General features: G+C 37.3%; 1 protein-coding gene across 1 annotated transcript in view; it reads right to left on the reverse strand.

Moving 5' to 3' along the window:
• LOC150078643 (uncharacterized) overlaps window positions 1-22,868 on the reverse strand; it is a 156,620-nt gene extending 133,752 nt beyond the window's left edge. Inside the window, exon 1 of the mRNA XM_090384145.1 lies at window positions 22,805-22,868. Coding sequence (XP_090240271.1) covers window positions 22,805-22,831 — 27 coding nt within the window. The 5' untranslated portion in view covers window positions 22,832-22,868. The remainder of the gene's footprint in view (window positions 1-22,804) is intronic.
• Between the last annotated feature and the right edge of the window lie 571 nt (window positions 22,869-23,439).

The raw sequence follows: 23,439 nt of genomic DNA on the forward strand, positions 1-23,439 counted from the left end.
CTCATCTTTGTTAACATGAGTCTTAAAAAAACTCCAGCAACAGTTGAGAAGTTAGACAACAGCAAATCACATACCATCACTTGGCATGAGGGGAGGGTAAGAGAGAAAACTGATTACCCAATTACAAAAACAGATCACATAATGGGAATCTTGTTTATAAAACCTCTATATCAAACAGGATCAAATGTCTTAGAAATTCTGAGAGCACAGAGTGAATGTCTTATCGTTTCCATGGAATTTCTCCAAAGATGACTAAGAGATGCCATGATATCACAACAGAATAAACACTGATGGAATCCATATTAGGGATCATTAATTTCTAACCATGTGATAATCAGTGATTATTAATCATTAATAGTGTAAGAGTTAGCAGTTGGATTTATACATTACTCGAGAAAGAATTCAAAAAGGAGAAAAGTACAAAAGTGGGAAGGTTGGGGATATAATAAAAGAGGAGAGATGAAATGATTTAAATATGTAAACAGAAGGGGTCAGGATAAACTGTAAATAGGATCCTGGATTGTGGGTGGAGACTGAAGGGTAGGAACAACCTACAAGGGCATAGACGAAGGAAAGAGATATGGAGGAGTGCAGAGTTAAAAGGGACTTGAGTTAGAAAGACTCAAAAAGCTGATGCCAAATAGTTGGAATTAAGCTATGGAAGAAGACTGGTTTTTCTTATTCCAAGGAATTGATTTAAATGAAGCAATTCATTTGGCTCATGCACTAGTAGCTAATTTGACCTTTGCTTGTGGAAGCCCTGATCCCTGCTGAAAAGTACAATTTTGTTTAGTCTTAAGTCCTGGAATGTCATAAGCCATCATTGATCTTGGGCACTTAAAGGACAACTAACATTAACTATATACCAACAAATCGAACAAGTTAGTATATAGCATCATTTTATTTTGTAGTAAATCAACATAATTCCATAAGTAAGTAAAATGGCATCATTTTTATTACATTTCATATTGCAAATGCCTTCACGAGTTTCCCTGATATTGTACTACCTCGAAAAAGCAATGCTTTGCCAGTAAAGAAGACTAATGTTACTTATTCTCGGTGGACACCAGGTGGGTAAAATCGATGCCATTTCACTTACTTCGGTGATTTACTACAAACTAAAATGATGCTATGCACGAATTTGTTCGATTAGTAAATTTTCCATAGTCTGAGGCTTTCGGCCTTAACACCCTTTTTTTGCCATATACTAACATTAACCATATTTTGAAGGGTTGCCAGTGAGAAAAAAATCAAGCGTGTTAGCTGCATGACTGGAATTGTCTGGTATTCTGGTAGGAATAAATAAATTATAAAAAGCCATCATTAACATCAGAATCTCCATAGCTAAATTCACACAACTAATAAATTGAAGTCAGCCTGAGGTTGTGAATAGTAAAACATTTACAGAAAGCACAGTTTAAAAAAAAAAAAAGTGAAGAAGTTCTAAATGATTTGTAGAGTCAAGAGAATGACAGAGATAACAAATGAATTTCACAGAAATGTGGAAAAGAATTTTTAACTGACAGTGACAAAAAAGGAAATTTCAGATTGATTGTGCAAAAATTTGAAATTCCCCTGTGCATGCAAAAACTTGAAAAATTAGCAAAAAATAATTCACAATTGTTCATTTTTTTATGCCAACTATATTTTATTGAGGCCTGTCATAGACATTCTCTCAGGTATAACAAGCTAGAACTTCCTAACTGGGAGTCTAAAATGCTGATGGAACTGATATTCAGGTGACACTTGAGTCAAGTGTACTGAATTTTGGTGAAGTCTAGTGATTCTTTGACAACTAAAATCTCTGCTTGCACCTTCACGATGGTGTGACTGTTAGTAACCTTAGATGTAACCCCCATGTGCAAGTTCGGAAATACTGCACCTAGTGAACTGGAGGGGACCACCTGGGAGTGAATCAAAGTAAACAGGGGTTGACATGTACACTAAATAGAGGAATGCTGCCCCTCTATGTTACCAGGCAATTCTAGGTGGTAGATGATGCACATCAACCAGTGCAGAACCACCACTTTGCTTGGAGGCTTAAAGTGTTGAAATCAATGTTTAATCTTCACAGTATATCTCCAGCAACCCCCTCCCCCCATTTCTTCCATCATGCAGTATGACTGATGTCTTTTGAGGTGATGGTGGGTATCATAAAGAGGTCCAACCTTGCTTACATTTCAAAGGTACAGCTCTAAAATGGTTTTCTCAAGCCAACGACTAGTTAGTCCACTGGACCAAACCTACTGGTAACTCTAGGAGGGGAGGCACCCAGATAAGCTAGTGCATAACCTCGCTGCATCAACCCTGCCAGATAGTGACAGGAGCAAGTCCAAGTAGTGTATATGCAGTGAGCATTGTCGAGGCCATATGTCAAGGAGCTGGGTATATTCTTACTGTGCTATATTAAAAAATTTCATTACTTCAAACAATGTCCTCCCCACCCTTTTCTTGCTATTGAATACATACATCATGAATAGCCTAACTAACAGAACAAACTTATCTCTGAAAAGATCTAAACCTACCAAAAATTTTCTCATTCATTTCACAAATACATGTGGTGTCAATTCCAATCTCAATAATATCCATTTCACTTACAGTATGCCAAGTCCCACTTACTTTACCTGACAAAATTCTACTTATTGGTTGATTCAACTACTGCTCATCTCAGTTGTCCTAATTATTTTCTGTATGATGCCTTTTGCTTCAAGGTGGTATTGCGCATTTGACTGTTGTGATATTCTCTATCAGAGGCTTAGTAAACTGGAATCTATCCCCTCTTTTCCATCTTCATTAGTTTAAAATCCCTCTACGCCAATCTGTAAAATTCACCTGATTCAATAGATTCTCTATCAATTGCCCAACTGATGGACAATCTGTTGCCTCTATCAATCTTCAAATTCCACTAATCGTTTGGAATTCTAACTTCCTTTCTTTGAAACTCTACTTTTTCCAGTCCAAATTCTTAACAGTGAGGTAATTTTAATGTTCACAACTTCAGCTGGCTTCAGTGTTCTAGTCACGCAGACCCAACTGGCCATGATACCAAGGATTTTGTAATTAATAATGACCTCATACAGAATGTTCATTTATCTACCATAATACTGTACCAGACAATCCTAACCATACAGCCAACACTCTTGATCTTTTTCTCACAAACAACCCTTCCAAGTACACAGTCAAGGTGAGTGCTCCTCTAGGCACCTCAGATCACAACTTGGTAATGGTATTTTCTCCAATGGAGCCTTTTCCTCATGGCCATCCTCAGCCTTGTGTTGCTTGGCATTACAAGAATGCAAAATGGGATGATCTAGACAAGACTGCAGTTACAGTTTGGACACAACATGGGTTTTGGTAAGGGAAAGTCTTGTCCAACCAATTTGATTGAATAATACAATGTGGTCACAAAGCAACTGAATGCAAAAATACTAATATCATATACTTGGATTTTAGGAAAGCTTTTGATACTGTTGCACATGGAAGACTACTGTACAAGTTGGAGTAGTATGGCAATGGCATTAAGGGCAAGTTGCTGCTATGGATAAAGGGCTGGTTGAGTGGTAATCAATAATCAATGGACATGCTCTTTGTGTTCCCCAGGGGTCTGTGTTGGGCCCATTGTTTTCTGTATTTATCAATGATATTGATGAAGATATATCAGGCTTAATGTCCAAGTTTGATGACGATACGAAAGTTGGTAGGGTTGTTAATGACAGTACACCACTGCAACAGGATCTGGAAAAGTTGAGCAGATGGGCTGTGAAGTGGCATCTGAAGTTTAACATTGACAAATGCAAAGTGCTGCATGTGGGTAGCAGTAACCCCAGGGTAACATACTAACTGTGTGGGACTACACTCAGAGTAGTGGACAATGAAAAAGATCTGGGGGTAATTGTGCAGTGAGATATGAAGTTTTTCTGAGAAAGACCCCATGCAAGAATAGCTCATGGGTTCTTGTCAATGATATATAGGAATTTTGCTAGCAGGGATAAGGAGGTGATTATCCCCTGTATAAGACAATGGTCAGGCCACACCTTAAGTACTGCATACAGGTCTGGCGGCCTCATTTTAGGAAAGGTGTAGAGTTGCTGGAACAAGCAGAGAGAAGGGAAACAAGATTAGTGAGTGGAACAAAGAGTTACTGTTACCAAGAAAGGCTAAAGTTCTACAAATTTCGGTGTCTGGAGACTAGGCACCTGCAAGCTGATCTGATCTGATTGAGGTGTATAAGGCCTTGAATGGTTTGAGCAAGCTTAATGATGATGGAATTCTTCCTCTTGTTCAGATTCCGCACCTGAGAGGGCATAAATTCAAATTAAAGAAAGGCAGTTGTAGAATAGTTGAGGGGATATTTGTCTTTAGCCAGAGGGTGGTTGATTGCTGGAATAAACTTCCATCAGTCATTGTGGAAGTTGACAGCTTGAATAAGTACAAGGCTGAACTAGACATACAGTTGGAGTGAATGGATGGGTGAAACAGGAAGGTTTTTTTTTTTTTTTGGCTGATGCTATATAAGCTTGCTTTCTTGCATTATATGCCTCTACTAATTCTAACTGTGAGATTTCTATTCTCTTCCATAAGCAAAGGTTGGTTCTATTTTAAGTCTTCTGCTGTCAATATTTGCTCAGATCATGTAAGTGAAATTATTCCTGTAAGGTGGAGTGTGGAATAAAAGCTTTTATTCCACACTCCACCTTAAAATCTCTCCTTTATCTAAACCTTAGTTTTCCAATAAAATCCCAGACCTAACTTTTCTTCTTCCTAATTTGTTCCCTCAACTCCTGATTTCTGGAATAACATTTCTTCACATATATTTTCTTACAATTACACTCTACATAAATGCAAGTCTCATGTCAACAAATATTTATTTTGTCATGTCGACCTTCAACCCTTGCTCTTAATGAAAACTGCAAATGCGGTTTTCATTAAGATTTAAAAACCATGCCCTTCATAACCTATGCTTTGATTTGAAGAAAGAACATCACTAACTGCATGCTCTCTGCATGAAATGAAATGCACACATACCCAGTTTGATTCCAGATGATGCATCATCATGAAGCCAGAAAGCATTAAATAAATGCTTTCTGTGATTAGAGAAAAGCTTGCACCAGTACAGCTAAATTATTATTAATATCTTTTCATCATGAGTCAATCAACATATGCATATAACTATGTTTAACTTAATCATGAGTTTTTACTAATTGTATAATAATTAACAGTTATTTCTGGAATTTTCTGTGGACAATTCGAAGAATTGTCCACAGAAATTTTCAACAACAGGGACAAAGAGTTTCCAGCTGTGTGGATGGAATAAATGAAGCACTAAACATGGGGTCAATTTGATCCTGCACGACTGATTATGGTTTAAGTCACCAACAAGACGAGAAATATCAGAGTGAATGTATGCATAAGTAGTACCTTTACAGTGGAAGGAACCATATAGTGAATATTTGTGACAAATGAAATGAGTTTAATTTATGACAAATGAAACGAGGCAACTGATAAAAGTATGACTCAGCAAATGAAAATTAACATTCTTGAAATCTGAACTGAAACCACATACATTTGTAAAATGAATAGGTCTTTAAGGGAGGGGGTTCACCTTTTTTCAAAGATAAATTTGTTCCCTTAGTTTGTCTATTCATGTGGTGTATTAAAATATATTATTATGTTTCATTTTTTGTGTACAATATGTTGGTGGGAAAAAAATTATCTATACAGATGCACTGACATGTTTATATGAGACAAGCTTATCAGTTAGAAAAAGCACAATACATTTAATTTCAAGTTTAATTTTAGGAAATGAAATGAAAGTCATATAAACGAGAAGCATGTTCACAGCTAAAAAAAAACTTGTCATCTAATCTAAGACCATCATGTTTGCCCTTTAAATATTACTTCTCATTATTCCTCAATTGTCGAGAATGCCTGCATTCAAAAGTAATATTCACACTGAGAGTGAGTGGAACATCTACTCTCAGAGTGATCAATACTTTAAATCCGATACCTGATCTTCCGTGTTGTGTACAAAATCTGTATGTAACCATACCATTAATATTCTGTTATATTTTAGGGAACTTATAGCATTATTATTATTATTTATTTATTTGTGTTGCTCTACAGTATTTTGATTTTGTGTTATTCCAAGATGATATCTTTTCTATAGTTTTGAAACTATGAATTTGAATATTAAGGGAGGAGAATGCCAGAAGTTTATCAAACTATAATAGGGTGCTTAATGATTTTATAATGACTGAGAGAAAAGTGGAGGAGTTATTGTTGAAGTTAAACATAAGAAAGGCACCTGGAGTGGATGGGATCTATACAGTTACATTAAAGGAGGCAGCAAATGAAGTAAGAAAACCCTTAGCCATAATTATGAGAGCATCCTTGGAATCAGGGGAAGTCTCCACAGACTGAATCCTCCTTTGTGAATTGTATCCCCAATTCACAAAAGGGGATCTAAGGGTGACAAGTAATTACAGACCTGTTAGTTTAACTTCTGTTGCCAGGAAAATAATGGAGTCACTGGTTAAAGATTTTTTTTTTTATTATATTATTATTATAATTAGGCATATGGTGCAAGGAAGCCTGAGGCTTTTGCTGCACCAGCAAAAAAAAAAAAAAAAAATTTGAGTTACCCTTGAGAGAGAGAGAGAGAGAGAAATAGAAGGGAATCACCAAGAAAGATAATATCCGGCTCAGGACCCTGGGTGTGCCAAGCCCATACTCAGCAGATGTGAGCCCCTGGGGATATGCATTGCGAGATCATCTAGACAAGGCTACAGTAATAATTCAGACAAAGCATGGGTTTGTTAAGAGAAAGTTTTGTCAGGAAAATTTTATTGCATACTATGATGTGGTTACAAAGGAATTGGATGTAAAAAATATGTTTGAGATATACTTCGATTTCAGGAAAGCTTTTGCTGTTGCGCATGGAAGACTACTGTGCAAACTGGAGTAGTATGGTATTAAGGGTAAATTGCTACAATGGATAAAAGGCTGGTTGATGGGAGAAGACAGAGTGGTAACCAATTGATGCTGCGCTTCGTGGACCAATGTTATTAGTGGATTCCCCCAGAGTTCGGTGTTGGGCCCACTGTTGTTTTGTATATTTATCAATGATATTGATAAAAGGTATATCAGGCTTAATCTCGAAGTTTGCAGATGATACAAAGGTTGGCAGGGTTGATAATGACAGTAATGTTAGTTTGTTATTGCAACAGAACAAAAGTTTGGCAGATGGGCTGAGAAATGGCAACTGAAGTTTAACATTGACAAATGCAAATTACTGCATATGAGTAGAAGTAACCCCAGAGAAATGTGCCAACTGTGTGGTACTACACTTATGGTGATAGAAAATGAAAAAGACCTGAGAGTAATTGTGCAGTCAGATATGAAATTTTCTAAGCAGTGCAAACAGGCTGCCAGAGCAGGTCATGGGGTATTGTCAATAATCTACAGGAATTTTGCTAGTAGGAAAAAGGAGGTGATTATCCCTTTCTATGAGGCAATGATCATGCCATGAGTACTGTATACACGTCTGGAGGCCTCATTTTAGGAAGAATGTAGAGGTGCTTAAGCAAGTACAGAGAAGGGCAACAAGATTGTTGAGAGGATCGAAGAGGTGGTCTTACAAAGCTTAAGGTCTGCAAATCGCAGCTTCTGGAGACTAGACACCTGCGAGGTGAACTGATTGAGGTGTATAAGGCATGAATGGGTTGAGCACGCTCAATCCTGATAGGATTCTTCCACTCCCACAGATTACGAACCTGCACAGGCATAAACTGAAACTGAGGAGAGAGAGTTATAGATGTGCAGAAATTTGCCTTTAGCCAGCGGGTAATTACTTTCTGGAACAAACTTCCATCTGTCATTGTGGAAGTTCATGGAGGAGGGCAAACATTTAGAAGGAATGGATGTGTGAATTGTTTTTTTTTTTTTTTTTTTTGTTTTTGGCCAATGCTGAATAAGCTTGCTTTCTTGCATCACATGCCTCTGCTATTACTATTATTATGTGATAAATTTGATTACTTTATTGTTGTCTGCTATATAATTGATCTCTTTCATGCTCACAGGCCCTTCTGGTCTGTGTGCTGTTCAGGGTTGGTAAAACTGTATGATGAATCATTTAAGTGATATTTGTTTATCTACTTACCAGTGAAAGGAACCATACAAAATAGGGCTGTTAATCATTTATCAAAATAAATATTCTTCAATATTTATATACATATATAGAAACTGGTAAATATTTATATCTAACATTTGGACTAGAAAATTGCCTCGCTTCAGTAGTCAGATTTTCTTTAATTTATTAAATATGAGATAGAAATTTTTATTTTTTTACAAGGATAACTCATCTCTTAATTCTTTTTATTTAAATATCATATATAAAGTTGAAATTAGGAGAATATAACAAACTTAAATAGAAAACCATGAAAAAAAAAAAAAGGATGGGGTGGGGGGGAACCTTAAAAGTAAAATGTTAAGCAGCCCTATATGACAACTGAATGGTTACCTCAAACAGACCTGTGCTTTTTATAACAATATTATTACAAACTCCCCCACCCCATTTTTAAACAACAGCTATACACTCAATGATGTGCACTTGAGACAAAGATTTCCACGATTTCCTATCCTCCAGTTTTTTTAAATTCTCCCCGTTTCAACTTTCCATATGAAATTCAAAGAAGCAGAATTAAAAGTGGATTATCTTTGTTATCTGCATCATTTTCAGTTGTCATTTGAATAACTAGAAGCCCTTCAGGTTACAAATCTGTAATAATTCTACTTCGTTATTTCCTAGCAGTTTATGATATTTTATTTGAAAATGCATTTCATGATTTACAAAACACTTAATTATTCATTAAATTTAAGAAAACTTGATGCACTGACATAAAAAAAAAAAAAAAAAAAAGACAAACAAACAAATTTAAGAAAACTTGATGCACTGACATAAAAAAAAAAAAAACACAAGCAAACAAATATATTAAAAAAAAAAAAAAAAAAACACAAGCAAACAAATATATTAAAAAAAAAAAAAAAAAACAATGATCCTAATAAGATACAGTAGAACCTCAAATATGGCATATTGTACCATCCTCACACACAGAACTCTTGCTGTATTTTTTTTTTAAAAGTTATACACACAGTCTACTATTCATGAGTAATTCACATTATAATTTATGGATAGCTATCAATTGCATAATAACATAAGTATAGTTTTTCTAACTAAGTAATCTACAAATATTATAGTAAATCATATTTTAATATTTTTATGGGATAATACAGTAGCTCTTATATTTATAATCTCCATCGAATAATAGCCACCAACAATAAGCCAAAATGTGCTGCCAGACTGATCAACTGGATGGCGTGCCTGCCTAAGATATTGAGTATGGGTGCTGCGAGTCCAATACGTTTTTTAATAATGTAAAAATGGTACAATATGATTTCAGATACTGAATCGCCTTTAAAGCTAAAACACATACCACAGTACTACTAAGTACTATATGGTGAACTAGTAGTGAATGTCTCGAAAAATGAATGATTTTATTTATTGCAAATACATAGTAACAATGACACAATCTAAGACATAGGTAAAACAGCATTAGCATTAGTAGAGACATATGATGCACGAAAGCAAGCTTATACAACATCAGCCAGAAAAGAAAAAAATCTTCCATTTCACCCATCCATTCACTCCAAAAGTTTGTCTAGTTCTACATACTGTCATGAATTTTATTTCAGCTGTCAACTACCACAACGACAGATGGAAGTTTGATTCAGCAATCAACCACCTAACAGCATTTCCACACATATATTCTAACAACTGTCTTTCCCCAATTTAAATTTTTGCTTAAACCATTAAAGGCATTATACACTTCAATCAGATCACCTTGCAGGAGCCTAGTCTCCAAATGCTGCAATTTGCAGAACTTAAGCCTTTCTTGGTAAGGGAAACTCTTTGTTCTACTCACCAATCTCGTTGCCCTTCTGTACTCATTCCAGCAGCTCTACATCGTTCCTAAAATGAGGCCTACAGACCTGTATGTAGCACTCAAGGTGTGGCCTGACCACTGCCTTATACAAGGGGATAATCACCTCCTTATTCCTGCTAGCAAAATTTCTATATATCATTGACAAGACCCCCCCCCCACGAGCTACTCTTGCAGCCTGTCTGCTCTGCTTAGAAAATGTAACATCTGACTGCACGATTACCCCCAAGTCTTTTTCATAGTTTCTATTCAAATACTACTGACATTTAATTTATTGATTTTATTAATTTAAACTACCATGCCCCGAACTAGAGCAGCAAAGCAACGGCAGGAGTGTTCTCCCCCGAGTCACAACACTCCTGCCACAAAGTGGCAGGAGTGTTGTGACTCGGGGAGAACTGAGGGGGGCGATTCTCCAACGCGTCACAGCCTAAAAAAATGTGCAACTTGTGAAATGTTTGCCGAACTCTCTGGAACGGAACATGATATTGCCATGGGGGATGTCTTTGTGTGCGCGCGATGTAAGGAGTGTAAGGAAATCAGGCGACAACTCAGCGTTGTTATGGGCCTATACGAGAGTTTGAAGGACAGGGTGGATGCCCTCGAAGGAAATAAATTGAGGGGCCCATCAAGCTCTCAGCAGCCCACATCAACGCCAGAGCTTGCACTTGGTCATCACGCAACACAGCGGCAACCCCCAAGGCAGAATGCGCTGGTCCCACAGGAACTATTAGTTGTTGGTGACTCTATTGTCAGGGAAACGGGGAACATGCTTTGTAAAAAGGATAGGTGGAACAGGACCAGGATATGTCTGCCAGGGGCAAAGGTTGATGACGTTGTAGAGCGAATATCATCTTTCAAGGGCACAAAAGGTGATATAGTTGTACACGTTGGCACTAATGATATTAAGAGTAGGAGACCGGCAGAATTACTCAACAAGTACAGGTCACTGTTGAAAAAAAGCCGAGAATTAGGGTTGAATTTGAAAGTGTCTGCAATTGTGCCCAGACACGATAGGAGGGAGTATATGATGAGAGCCTTGTCGATCAATTCGGCCCTGGAAAGATTGTGCAAGGCTCAAGGGGTAGAATTTTTTTCAGCCTGGACTGTACTTGTTAACAGGAGAGATTGCTTCTACAGGGATGGGATACACTTAAATAGAAAGGGTGCAAGAATATTTGCTGATGCTATCGAGGCAGTGTTAGGTGGGTCGGAAAACTGCTAGCTTGGGGGGATACAAAGACTAATAGTTTAACAGTAACCGCAGGCAGAGGTGAAGGTGATTCATGCACAACTTCTATTAGAATAAGAAGCGACCTGGAGAGAGGGGTGTTGGGGGTTTCAGGGACGGATGGCAGTCATCCTGGAATAGTTGGGTATATGGGATGTGTTAGGGTAACAAGGAATAGGCATAGGAGCATGTATGCTTGCATGTATACCAATGCTAGAAGTATAGTAAATAAATTTGATGAATTTGAAGTGTTGGTCAAGACATCAAAGGCGGATATTGTTGGGATAGCAGAGACGTGGTGTCACAAAGATATAAGGAATGCAGAACTGGAATTTGGGGAGTACAATGTGTACAGAAAGGATAGACAGGACAGAAAGGGAGGAGGTGTTATGCTGTTAATTAAGAAAAACATAAAATCAAAAGAAGTGCATCCAGTTGATATAGATGGACAGTGCACTGTTGAGTCAGTTTGGTGTGACATAAGCACTGCAAAAGCAAAAATAAGAGTAGGAGTGTGTTATAGGCCTAATGACTCGAATGAGTACAATGAACAATTGTACAGAGAAATAGAGTGGGCCAGTAAATCAGAATGTCTTATAATGGGGGATTTTAACTTCCCAGATATTGACTGGAACTTGTGGGTTGGTCACTCACACACTAGTCAGACTTTTGTGGATTTATTGGATGATTGTTTTCTGCAGCAGCATGTTCGAGAGGCAACCAGAGAAAGTAATACTCTTGATCTGGTTATCAGCAGTGATCATTCGTGTATTAAGAATTTGCAGATAAAGGAACCACTAGGTGGCAGTGATCACAGTGTGCTGAAGTGGGATTTACTCAAAGAGGTAACTACCGTCAGGGGTAAAGGAAAGGGTTTTTGCTTCCGTAAAGGGGAGTACAGTGGTCTCAGACAGTTTTTAAATTCTGTACAGTGGGATCGACTGACGATGTTACAAACAGTAAATTCTAAGTGGGAAGCATTCAAGGAATTAATCGTGGAAGCTACTAGACTTTTCATACCGATGAAGAAATATTGTTCAAGGTTTAGGCCTAAATGGTTATCAAATGAACTAATGAGACTCGTGACAGAGAAGAAAAATGCATGGGATGCATATAAATTATCAGGCGACGCAGAAGCCTGTAGCAGATATAAGCTAGTCTGTAATCAGGTCACAAAGGAGGTTCGGCAGGCAAAGGCGGATTACGAGAAATCTTTGGCAAAAGATGCTAAGAAAAACAGCAAGGATTTCTTTACTTATATAAACTCTAAAAGGAAGGGGCTGAATATGATTGGTCCACTTGACATCGATGGTTCGACTGTTGATGATCCTGCTCAGATAGCAAACAAACTGAATGAGTATTTTGCATCTACATTCACACGTGAGGAATCATTACAGTTTGAAAATGGAAGAAGGTTATCAAATTGTAGCAGTGTGCTTAATGATTTTGTAATAACTGAGAGCAAAGTGGAGGAGAAATTGTTGAAGTTAAACATAAGAAAGGCACCTGGGGCGGATGGGATCTATCCAGTTATATTAAAGGAGGCGGCAAAGCAACTAAGCAAACCCTTAGCCATAATTATGAGAGCATCCTTGGATTCAGGGGAGGTTCCCACGGACTGGAGATGTGCAAATGTATCCCCAATTCACAAAGGAGGTTCGAAGGGTGACACGAATAATTACAGACCAGTTAGTTTAACTTCTGTTCCGGGTAAAATAATGGAGTCACTGGTTAAAGATGCATTGCAGGATCATCTAGACAAGACTGCAGCAATAATTCAGACACAGCATGGGTTTGTTAAGGGAAAGTCTTGTCTGACAAATTTGATTGGTTATTATGATGTGGTCACAAAGGAACTGGATGCAAAAAATAATTTTGATATCATATACTTGGATTTCAGGAAAGCTTTTGACACTGTTGCGCATGGAAGACTACTGTACAAATTGGAGCAGAATGGTATTAAGGGTAAGTTGCTACAATGGATAAAAGGATGGTTAAGTGGGAGAAGACAGAGGGTGGTAATCAATGGGTGCTGCTCTTCGTGGACTAATGTTATTAGTGGAGACCCACAGGGTTCGGTGTTGGGTCCACTGTTGTTTTGTATATTTATCAATGATATTGATGAAGGTATATCAGGCTTAATGTCGAAGTTTGCAGATGACACGAAGGTTGGCAGGGTTGTTAATGACAGTAATGGCAGTGTGCTACTGCAACAGGATCTAGATAATTTGGGCAGATGGGCTAAGAAGTGGCAACTGAAGTTTAACCTTGACAAATGCAAAGTACTGCATATGGGTAGAAGTAACCCCAGAGAAACGTACCAACTGTGTGGTACTACACTTAAGGTGGTAGAAAATGAAAAAGACCTGGGAGTAATTGTGCAGTCAGATATGAAGTTTTCTGAGCAATGTAGACAGGCTGCTAGGGCAGGTCATGGGGTTTTGTCAATGATATATAGGAATTTTGCTAGCAGGGAAAAGGAGGTGATTGTCCCTCTGTATAAGGCAATGGTCAGGCCACGCCTTGAGTACTGCGTACAGGTCTGGAGGCCTCATTTTAGGAAGGATGTAGATTTGCTTGAGCGTGTACAGAGAAGAGCAACACGATTGGTGAGGGGAATGAAGGGATCCTCTTACCAAGAGAGGCTTAAGTTCTGCAAATTGCAGTGGCTGGAGACTAGGCACCTGCGCGGTGATCTGATTGAGGTGTATAAGGCCTTGAATGGGTTGAGCACGCTGAATTCTGATGGGATCCTCCCACTTGTTCAGAATACGAACCTACGGGGACATAAGTTCAAATTAAGAAAGGATAGATGTAGAATAGATGTGCGGAAATTTGCCTTTAGCCAGCGGGTGGTTAATTGCTGGAACAAACTTCCATCTGTCGTTGTGGAAGTTGATAGGTTAAATAAATTTAAGGAGGAACTGGACAGGCAATTGGAGGGTATGGTGTGATTTTTTTTTTTTTTTTTTTGGCTGATGCTGCATAAGCTCCTACACTTGCTTTCTTGCATCAAGTGCCACTACTACTACTACTACTCTGGGATTACAGCTACCAGGTTACAGCATTTTGCATTTGTCAATAATGTTAAACTTCAGTTGCCACCTCTAAGTCCATCTGCTCAACTTTTCTAGATCCTGTTGCAGTAGCTTGCTGTCATTAACAACACTGCCAACCTTCATATCATCTTCAAACTTGGACATTATCCCCGATATACCTTCACAATATCATTGATAAATACACAAAACAACAAGGGGCCCAACACCAAACCCTGGGGAAATCTACTAATAACATTAGTCCACAAATAGTAGTGTCCATTGATTACCATTCTCTGTCTTCTTCCACACAATCATCCCTTTATCCATAGCAGCAACTTTCCGTTAATGCAATACTGCTCCAATCTGTACAGTAGTTTTCCATGTGCAACAGTATCAAAATCTTCCCTTAAATCTAAGTATATATGTAGTTTCAGTTTCGTCCAGTTCATTTGTGACCACATCATAGTATCCAATCAAATTGGTCAGACAAGACTTCCCCTTAACAAACCCATGCTGTGTCTGAACTATAACTGTGGTCTTGTCTAGATGATCCTGCAGTGCTACTTTAACCAGTGACTCCATTATTTTCCCTGGAACAGAAGTTAAACTAACTGGTCTGTAATTACTCTAATGTCTTTACTAATTTGTAAAGGGAAAATCATGTGTAACAAATCTGGTTCGCTATTTCGAAAGGGTCACTCTCGAGCTGGATTTAGGGAATAATTTCGACATTGTTTATTTAGATTTCAGCAAAGCTTTTGACTCAGTCCCACATGAGCGGTTGCTTTATAAGCTGGAACAGGTTGGAATCACTGAGAAAATCCTTAGATGGATAGAAGGATGGCTTCACGGCAGGAAGCAGAGGGTTGTGATAAATGGCTATTCCTCAGATTGGGTTGATGTAAGAAGTGGGGTTCCCCAAGGATCAGTATTAGGGCCACTGTTGTTTTTAATTTTCATAAACGACATTGATGAAGGGATAGAGGGCGTGATGTCTAAATTTGCAGATGACGTTAAAATTGGTAGAGTAGTTAATGATCACTGTCAAGCTGAGCTTCTTCAGAGAGACCTAGATAGACTTCAGGAATGGTCAGAAAAATGGCAGCTGTGCTTTAATCCAACAAAGTGTAAGGTATTACACCTGGGAAACAGTAATCCCAAAATAACGTATTCACTTGGTGGAGTTCAACTAAACCCAGTACTGGAGGAAAGGGACTTGGGTGTTACGATACGGTCAGACATGAAATTCTCTGAGCATTGTAAACAGGTTGCAAGGAAGGCCCATGGTGTCCTATCGATGATCTATCGAACTTTTGCAAGTAGAGATAGGGACGTGATAATCCCATTATATAAGGCTTATGTTAGACCACACTTGGAATACTGTGTTCAAGTATGGAGACCGCACCTAAAGAAAGACATCGAGCTTCTTGAAAGGGTGCAACGAAGGGTAACTCGCCTGGTAAGATCGGCAAAAGGGCGTCCTTATGAAGAAAGACTTCGAATATGTGGGTTGCAGAGTTTGGAAACTAGACACCTTAGAGGAGATTTGATTGAGGTGTTTAAGGCTCTGAGAGGCATCAGTAAAATGAATGAGGACAAAATTTTCAAGATTATAAATGATGCTAGAACTAGGGGACATAAATTCAAGTTAAGGGGGGAAATGTTTAGATTGGACTGCAGGAAGTTTTATTTTAGCCAGCGAGTTATAAATTACTGGAATAAGTTGCCTTCATGGGTGGTAGAGGCCGACAGTTTGGGGAAATTCAAAGGTCATCTGGATAGTACTTTCGGGTAGGGAAGCGCATAGGATGATAGGATTCATTTCCTTTTTATTTATTTTTTATGTTATTATTATTTTTTTTATTTATTAATTATTATTATTTAGTTATTTATTTATTTTTTGTTTTTATCATTGTTTTGTTCGGATTTTTTTTTTTTTTTTTTGGCTGGTGCAGCATAGGCTTTCTTGCACCATACGGCCGTTACTAATACTAATACTCCTGTCACCCTTCGATCCCCCTTTGTGAATTGGGAATATTTGCACATTTCCAGTCTGCCGGGACCTCCCTTGATTCCAAGGATGCTCTCATAATCATGGCTAAGAGTTTGCGTACTTCCTTTGCTAGCTCCTTTAACATAACTGGATAGATCACATTCACCCCAGGAGCCTTTCTTATATTTAACTTAAATAATTTCTCCTCCACTTTGTTCTCATTTATTACAAAATCATTTAGCTCCCTGTTAGAGTTTGATAAGCTTCTGGCATGCACTTCCCTACAGAATTCGTCATGTGTGAATGTAGATGCAAAATACTCATTCAGTTTGTCAGCTACTTGAGCAGAATCATTGACAGTCAAACCATTAATAACAGAAAGAAATAGTTTAGAAATTATTAATGGACATAATGCATAAAAATAAATCCGGTACCTGCAGTGCTTTTATTGTCTGGCTAGTCTATTTCCCCTCTGCTGTTTTATGGTGGAATACACCAGGAGAAATATTCAAAAAAGTTAAGGTTTTTGATAATTTGATTTTTGAATGCCAGATTTGTGAGGGTCTAATGTACTAGATTAATTTTGATATTATGTATTATAGTTTGAAAAGGTAAAACCTGGGTGTTAAAGGTTTCTTTTGTGAAAACCCCAACCATGAAAGGTAACACAAAAGATTACTTTTAAAAGATAAAAACTGTGTCAATGAAGCCCTAATCGAATGCTATGTGGTATACAGGTCCAGAGAAAGCTAAATGCATATTTACCAATGAGAACAGTTAGGCTGTGGACATAAAATATTTAATCATAGTTTTTTTTTTTATTTATTTATTTAAGCCAGTGGTTTTCAATTTTTTTTTTAATAACGGCACCCCTAAGTAATTTATTTTACTTTGCGGCACCCCTACTCTACTCAATTTTCTGCCTGTTAGATCCGATTCTCTCTCTCTGTATATGTGTGTATGTATATATATATATGTTATATGATAGTTATTACAATAATATAATTATAAAAATTATATTTCATAATACAAATATTATATATATATACACAGTATATAATAATTTTATTCTTTATATAGAGGTACTAAGTAAACATCAATTATAAATCACCACAAAATTAAAATGATACTGTACACCATTTTATAATGAAATAAACATAAATAAAAAATATAATGAGTTTAAGCGACACCCCAGTTGAAAACCACTGATTTAAGCACATGTTATTAATATTAGTAGTGGCAAAAGATCCCCCTGTGCAGAAAGCAAGCTTAAAAAAAAAAAAAAAAAAAAACCTTTATCATGCAAAAGAATGACTTGATTCCACAAATTAGATTCAATGGATGCATATACAGGCATTATGGAGTTTCACCATATCACCAGCATTCCAGTCTGGAGTCTTTGGTCAAAGAAATAAGGACAGCATGACCATTTCCACTGATCTGAATTAGCATTAGTAGAGGCATATGATGCAAGAAAGCAAGCTTATACAGCATCAGCCAAAGGGAAAAAAAAATCTTTCCATTTCACGAATCCATTCACCATAAATGTTTGTCTAGTTCTGCCTTAAATTTATTTAAGCTGTCAACTTCTACAACGACAGATGGAAGTTTGTTCCAGTAATCAACCACTCGCTGGCTAAAAGGAAATTTCTGCACATCTGTTCTGCAACTTTTTTTCTCCTCAATCTGAATTTATGTCCCATCAGGCAATTAATCTGATCAAGAGGAAGAATCCCATCAGCATTGAGCTTGCTCAAACTATTCAAGGCCTTATACACTTCAATCAGATCACCATGCAGGTGCCTAGTCTCCAGACACTGTAATTTGCAAAACTTAAGCCTTTCATCGTAAGAGCAACCCTTTGTTCCATTCACTAATCTTGTTGCCCTTCTCTATACTCGTTCCAGCAGCTCTATATCCTTCCTAAAATGAGGCCTCCAGACCTGTATACAGTACTCAAGATGTAGCCTGATCATTGCTTTATACAAGGGGATAATCACCTCCTTATCCCTGCTAGAAAAGTTCCTATATCATTGACAAAATACCATAATGCTACTCTTGCAACCGTTTGCACTGCTCAGAAAACTTCATATCTGATTGGACAATTACCCTCAGGTCCTTTTCATTCTCTATCGCCCAGAGTGCAGTACCACACAGTTGATACATTACTCTGGGGTTACTGCCCATATGCATTACTTTACATTTGTCAATGTTAAACTTCAGTTGCCACTTTTCAGTCCATCTGCCCAACTTTTCTAAATCCTGTTGAAGCAGCACACTGTCATTAGTGTCATTAACAACCATGCCAACCTTCGTATTGTGTGCAAACTTCCACACATCTATCTCCTGCAACTATCCTTCCTGAATTTATGCCCCTTGATGTGTAGTCTCAACAAGAGGAAAAATGCCATCAACATTCAGCTTGCTCAATCCATTCAAGATTAAATGCCTTAATTAGATCTCTTTGCAGGTGGATAGTCTCCAGACGCTGCAATTTGCAGAACCGAAGTCTTTCTTGGTACGAGCACCCTTTTGTTTCCTTCACCAATCTCACTGAAGTTCTCTGCACTTTGCACTTCTTTACATTTGTCAATGTTAAACTTCAGCTGCCAATTCTCATCTTTGTATCATCTGCAAACTAGACATACCCTCATCAATATCATTAATAAATATCGAAAACAATGTGCCCAGCAATTTCCTGGGCCCTGAACCATGGGCAACTCCACTAATAACTTAAGTCTCTGAAGAGCAGTGCCCAGTGATAACCACTCTGTCTTCTCCCACTCAATCATCCCTTTATCCATTGCAGTAACTTGCTCTTAATGTCACATTGTTTAGTTACAGCTGCATGTGCAACAATCTAAAAAGCCTTTTTGAAATCCAAGTATATGATATCAAAATTATTTTTTGCATTGTTTCTTAGTCTCTGCATCCAATCAGAAAAGACCATTCCTTAACCAATCCATGCTGTGACTGCAGTATAATTGCATTCCTGTCTAGATGGTTCTGCATTGCTTACTTTTTTGGTTCTGCATTGCTTACTTTTTTAACCAGCAACTCCATTATTTTCTCTAGAACAGATGTTATCTACATTATATACTTCTTCCAAATGGTGAGCTATCATTCCTTAAATCTATAAACCATGATTCTATAAAGCTAGAGGTAACTTATTTCTAGTAGATTACTGTTTGACTAAAGGCAAATTTTCTTATGCCTAGTCTAAATTATCTTAATTTAATTTGAATCCATGCCACCTTGTTTGTATCACTTAGAAGGAAAAAAATCATGCTTGACTCTTAAGGCCTTGAACACTTCATTCAGATCCTCACACAGGTGGCTAGTTTACAAACTTTGTGGTACACAAAACTGGTGTCTCCACTTGAAAGAATCTCTTTTGCATCCACAACCAACATTGTTCACCTTTTTGCTCTTTCAAGAAAAGTTGACTACCTTTCCTCAAATGAGACTTCCAGAACTATATGAACATTCAAGATGTGGTCTGACCATTAATTTCAACAGACTTAACTACCTTTTTATGTCTGCTAACAGTGTATTACTGATAGCACACCATTGAGTCCAAGCAACCTTATCACACTATTAAAATAACTTCATGTCGTATTTTAACAAATTCCCTCCTTTTCATTGTGTTCTGTGTAAAACTGTGCTAGTTTAAAATTTAAACCACAAATATTGTGAACCAACTTCCATCTGTTGTTGTGGAAGTCGATAGCTTAAATAAATTCAAGGAAGAACTGGACAAACTTTTGGAGTGAATGGATGGGTGAAATGGGAAGGTTATTTATTTTTTTTTTTTTTTGCTGATGCTGTATAACCTTGCTTTTTTTGCATCATATGCCTCTGCTAATGCTAACCAACTCCATCATCTTACATTTACTAAGTATTAAAGTGCAATTTTTTTGCCATGGTTTTTAAAATGGTCAGTTACATAATTAATGTCTTGTCGCAACATAATGAGAATGGATGTTCAATAACAATTGAACAGTTTCAGTGGTAAAATGCCATAACCTGAAGGGTGCTAAGCTCATCCACATATAACTTTATATTCATCAGAAGATTAGCCTGTCAGTGAAAATTTTCCACTGGCTTTTCAACTCCTAGCTATACTGTTTAGCAGTTTGTCACCACGTTATTTTTCAGATGTTTCAGGAACTTTTCTTGTAGTTCCTTATTACTAGCTTAAAAATACATAATTGTGAGCATAAGCCTGTAGTTTAATTAACTGTTTGGCAAAACAGATGAACTAAACTACAGGCCAAGCTATAAATTAATGATTTTATTTTAAAGGATTATTTTATTAACCAACATACAAATGACATTTTTCACTGTGAAATATCAACCTAGTAGATAGTCAACAACACTAACCCTTCAGTCTTACTAAATTTTGTATTATTTCATGGAACACGAGTAGTCCATCAGGATCAGGCTTTTTCATGATAACCATGAAACTGACACCTGGGCATCAGACTAACCATCAGACCGTCACCTGGGCATGTACAAGGTGTAGTAATAAAGTTCCCAGACTGGGACTGTAGTGGTCACTTTCAATTAGTTTCAAAATAAATGGAAATGGTATGTTGTGGTTCAAGCTTCCTCCAACAGATGGTGGTACAGAGATTTTCCAGTACACTCTGAAAAGTTGCAAGTAACAACCAGTTTTGTTAGTAGCATTAACATTCTGCATCACGATTTTGCAATGGAGCAACAAACAAATATCAAATTTTGCTTTAAACTGGGAAAATCTACAACAAAAAATATATGAAATGTTAAAAACTATATAAGGTGATAAAAAATTAAGTTGTACCAGAATGTTTGAATGACTTAAGTGGTTCAAAGATGAACGTGAGGATGTTCTTTGATGGCCAAAGAAGTAGGCATCTGTCAACCTCTTGAAATGAAGACAGAGTTGCAAAAGTCCAGTAAATTGTGGCAAAAGGTCATCACTTGACCCTCAGAATGGCCGATGAGTTGGATATGAATAAGGGAACAATTCATTAAATTCTGCATGAAGATTTAGTCTGTGCAAAATTTGTTGCAAAAAAGAAAGGTCTGTGCAAAATTTGTTGCACAGCCTCACAGATGAGCAGAAGCAGCGAAGACTGTCATCATGCAAGGACTTAAAAATCATCACCAAGGAACAAAAGGTTTTTTACAGAAGTCCAGGATCAAGGCAATGCTGATTTTTTTTTTTTTTTTGACAAACAAGGTGTAATTCACAAGGAATTTGTACTTGAAGGAGAGGGAGTCAATTCTGCATTCTACATACAGGTGTTTAAAAGGTCACTGAACACATTTTGTGGATGAGGCTGCAATTTCAAGAGAAGGGCAGCTGGTTCTTGTTGCACAACAATGCCCCCACCCAGCCTGCACTTCCGAAGGTATTTATGATGAAGCATGGTATTGTACTTAGCTGAGTGGTCATGTGCAAGGATGCATAAGTACACGTGCCTTGAATGACCGGAGTTCAAGCCTGTGACTGCTTGTGAACTGCTTTGACCATGTGGTCATACAGGAGTATAAACAGAAAATAAATTAATTAATTTATCTACCCTACTCTCCCAATCTAGCACCAGCAGACTTCTTCCTCTTCCCCAAGGTGAAAAATTACCTCAAAGGAAAGAAATTTCGTGATGTTAAGGACATAAGAAAAAATATAACTGCCAAACAGAACATCTCTTTGGACACCTTTGCCAACTCTTTTCAGAAACTTTTAGAATGATGTAATAAATGCATTCAATCAGGGTGATTATTTTGGGTAAAAATAAAACCAGTTTTGAACTCCTTCACTTTGTGTACAGAAACTTTATTGCTACATCTCATAGACTTTTAAGCACCAGGATGCAAACAAAAAACCTTCCATAAATTTGTACATGAAAATGTCCAAATAATAGCATATACATTTTTCCACTGACCCCACTACATGGAAAGGTTCCAATACTCGCTTTTTAACGCAATTTCTTCTGTCTTAACACAGCTCTGAATGTCACTTAATGTGAGCACTTCTTAATATTGAAATGCTGTGACATTAAACCGTGCTATTAACCTGAATTATTTAAAAGCCTATTCAATGTACTATAATTAGTCTCAGGTGGAAATGGAGATTTTCACAGTAAAGGATTCGGATTTTTTTTTTTATCCGCAAAGCACACTTCTACATACATAAAACACACCAACTAGTGTTGACACTTATATCGCTGTGTGATTGATTGATAGAATAAATAACCAATGTAGGGAAATTACTTTGATTCTATTCATATTCAACTTATGACAGACGAAATAGAGTTTCAAGAAGATATCTGTACAATACATTCTGACATGGGTAAAAATTCCATGAACTTGATTTTGCATACATAAATTTCCTACACAATGCTATAGCAAAAATGATGTCCATACAAACAAGCGGTAAAATTACACTTGCCATGTGACAACAGTGAAGATATAGAAGTCCAGCATCTTTTAAACAGTTAAATTTCCACTGACGATTCTTAAACCCACGGTGTTTGTGCTCAAACATCCACTTACTCACCTCTGCACAAAAATACTTTCGATACATTTATTGACCTTCTCTCAACAAGTCTACATGTTGGATTGTTGTCGCATTTACAGAACGGATCAAATGCGACATCAACGACATCTGGTGAATTACTGCATTTAAACAAAGTATATTCAATCAGCTGTCCGTCTTCCTCGTGCTCCCTTATGGAAGATAGTAAAAGAAGATATTTCTTTATTAAACTATTAAAATTTAATGTCTTTAAATTTTTAATCCTTGCAGGATTATAGAGACAATCACTGCAAGGTATTAGTATTGGCCAAATAGAGCAAGGAAGCCAAAGGCTGACAACCCGGCAAAAAAAAACAAAAAAAAAAAACGAATTATGCACTTCCCTCCTCATGAAAACTATTCGGTTGACCTTTATATTTCTCCAAACTGCTAGCCTCAACTACTTGCAGAGGTAATTTGTTCCAGTAATCAACGACTCGCTGGCTAAAAGAAAATTTCCAACAATCTACTATTACTATTACCAGCGACATGGTGCAAGGAAGCCCGAGGCTTTTGCTGCACCGGCCAAAAAATAAAATTCTGAGTTACCCTGTGTGTGTGTGAGAGAGAGAGAGAGAGAGAGAGAGAGAGAGAGAGAGAGAGAGAGAGAGAGAGAG

Source organism: Mastigoproctus giganteus, chromosome 10, assembly GCF_048544385.1.
Source record: "Mastigoproctus giganteus isolate SK-2022 chromosome 10, ASM4854438v1, whole genome shotgun sequence".
Lineage (NCBI taxonomy): Eukaryota > Metazoa > Arthropoda > Arachnida > Uropygi > Thelyphonidae > Mastigoproctus > Mastigoproctus giganteus.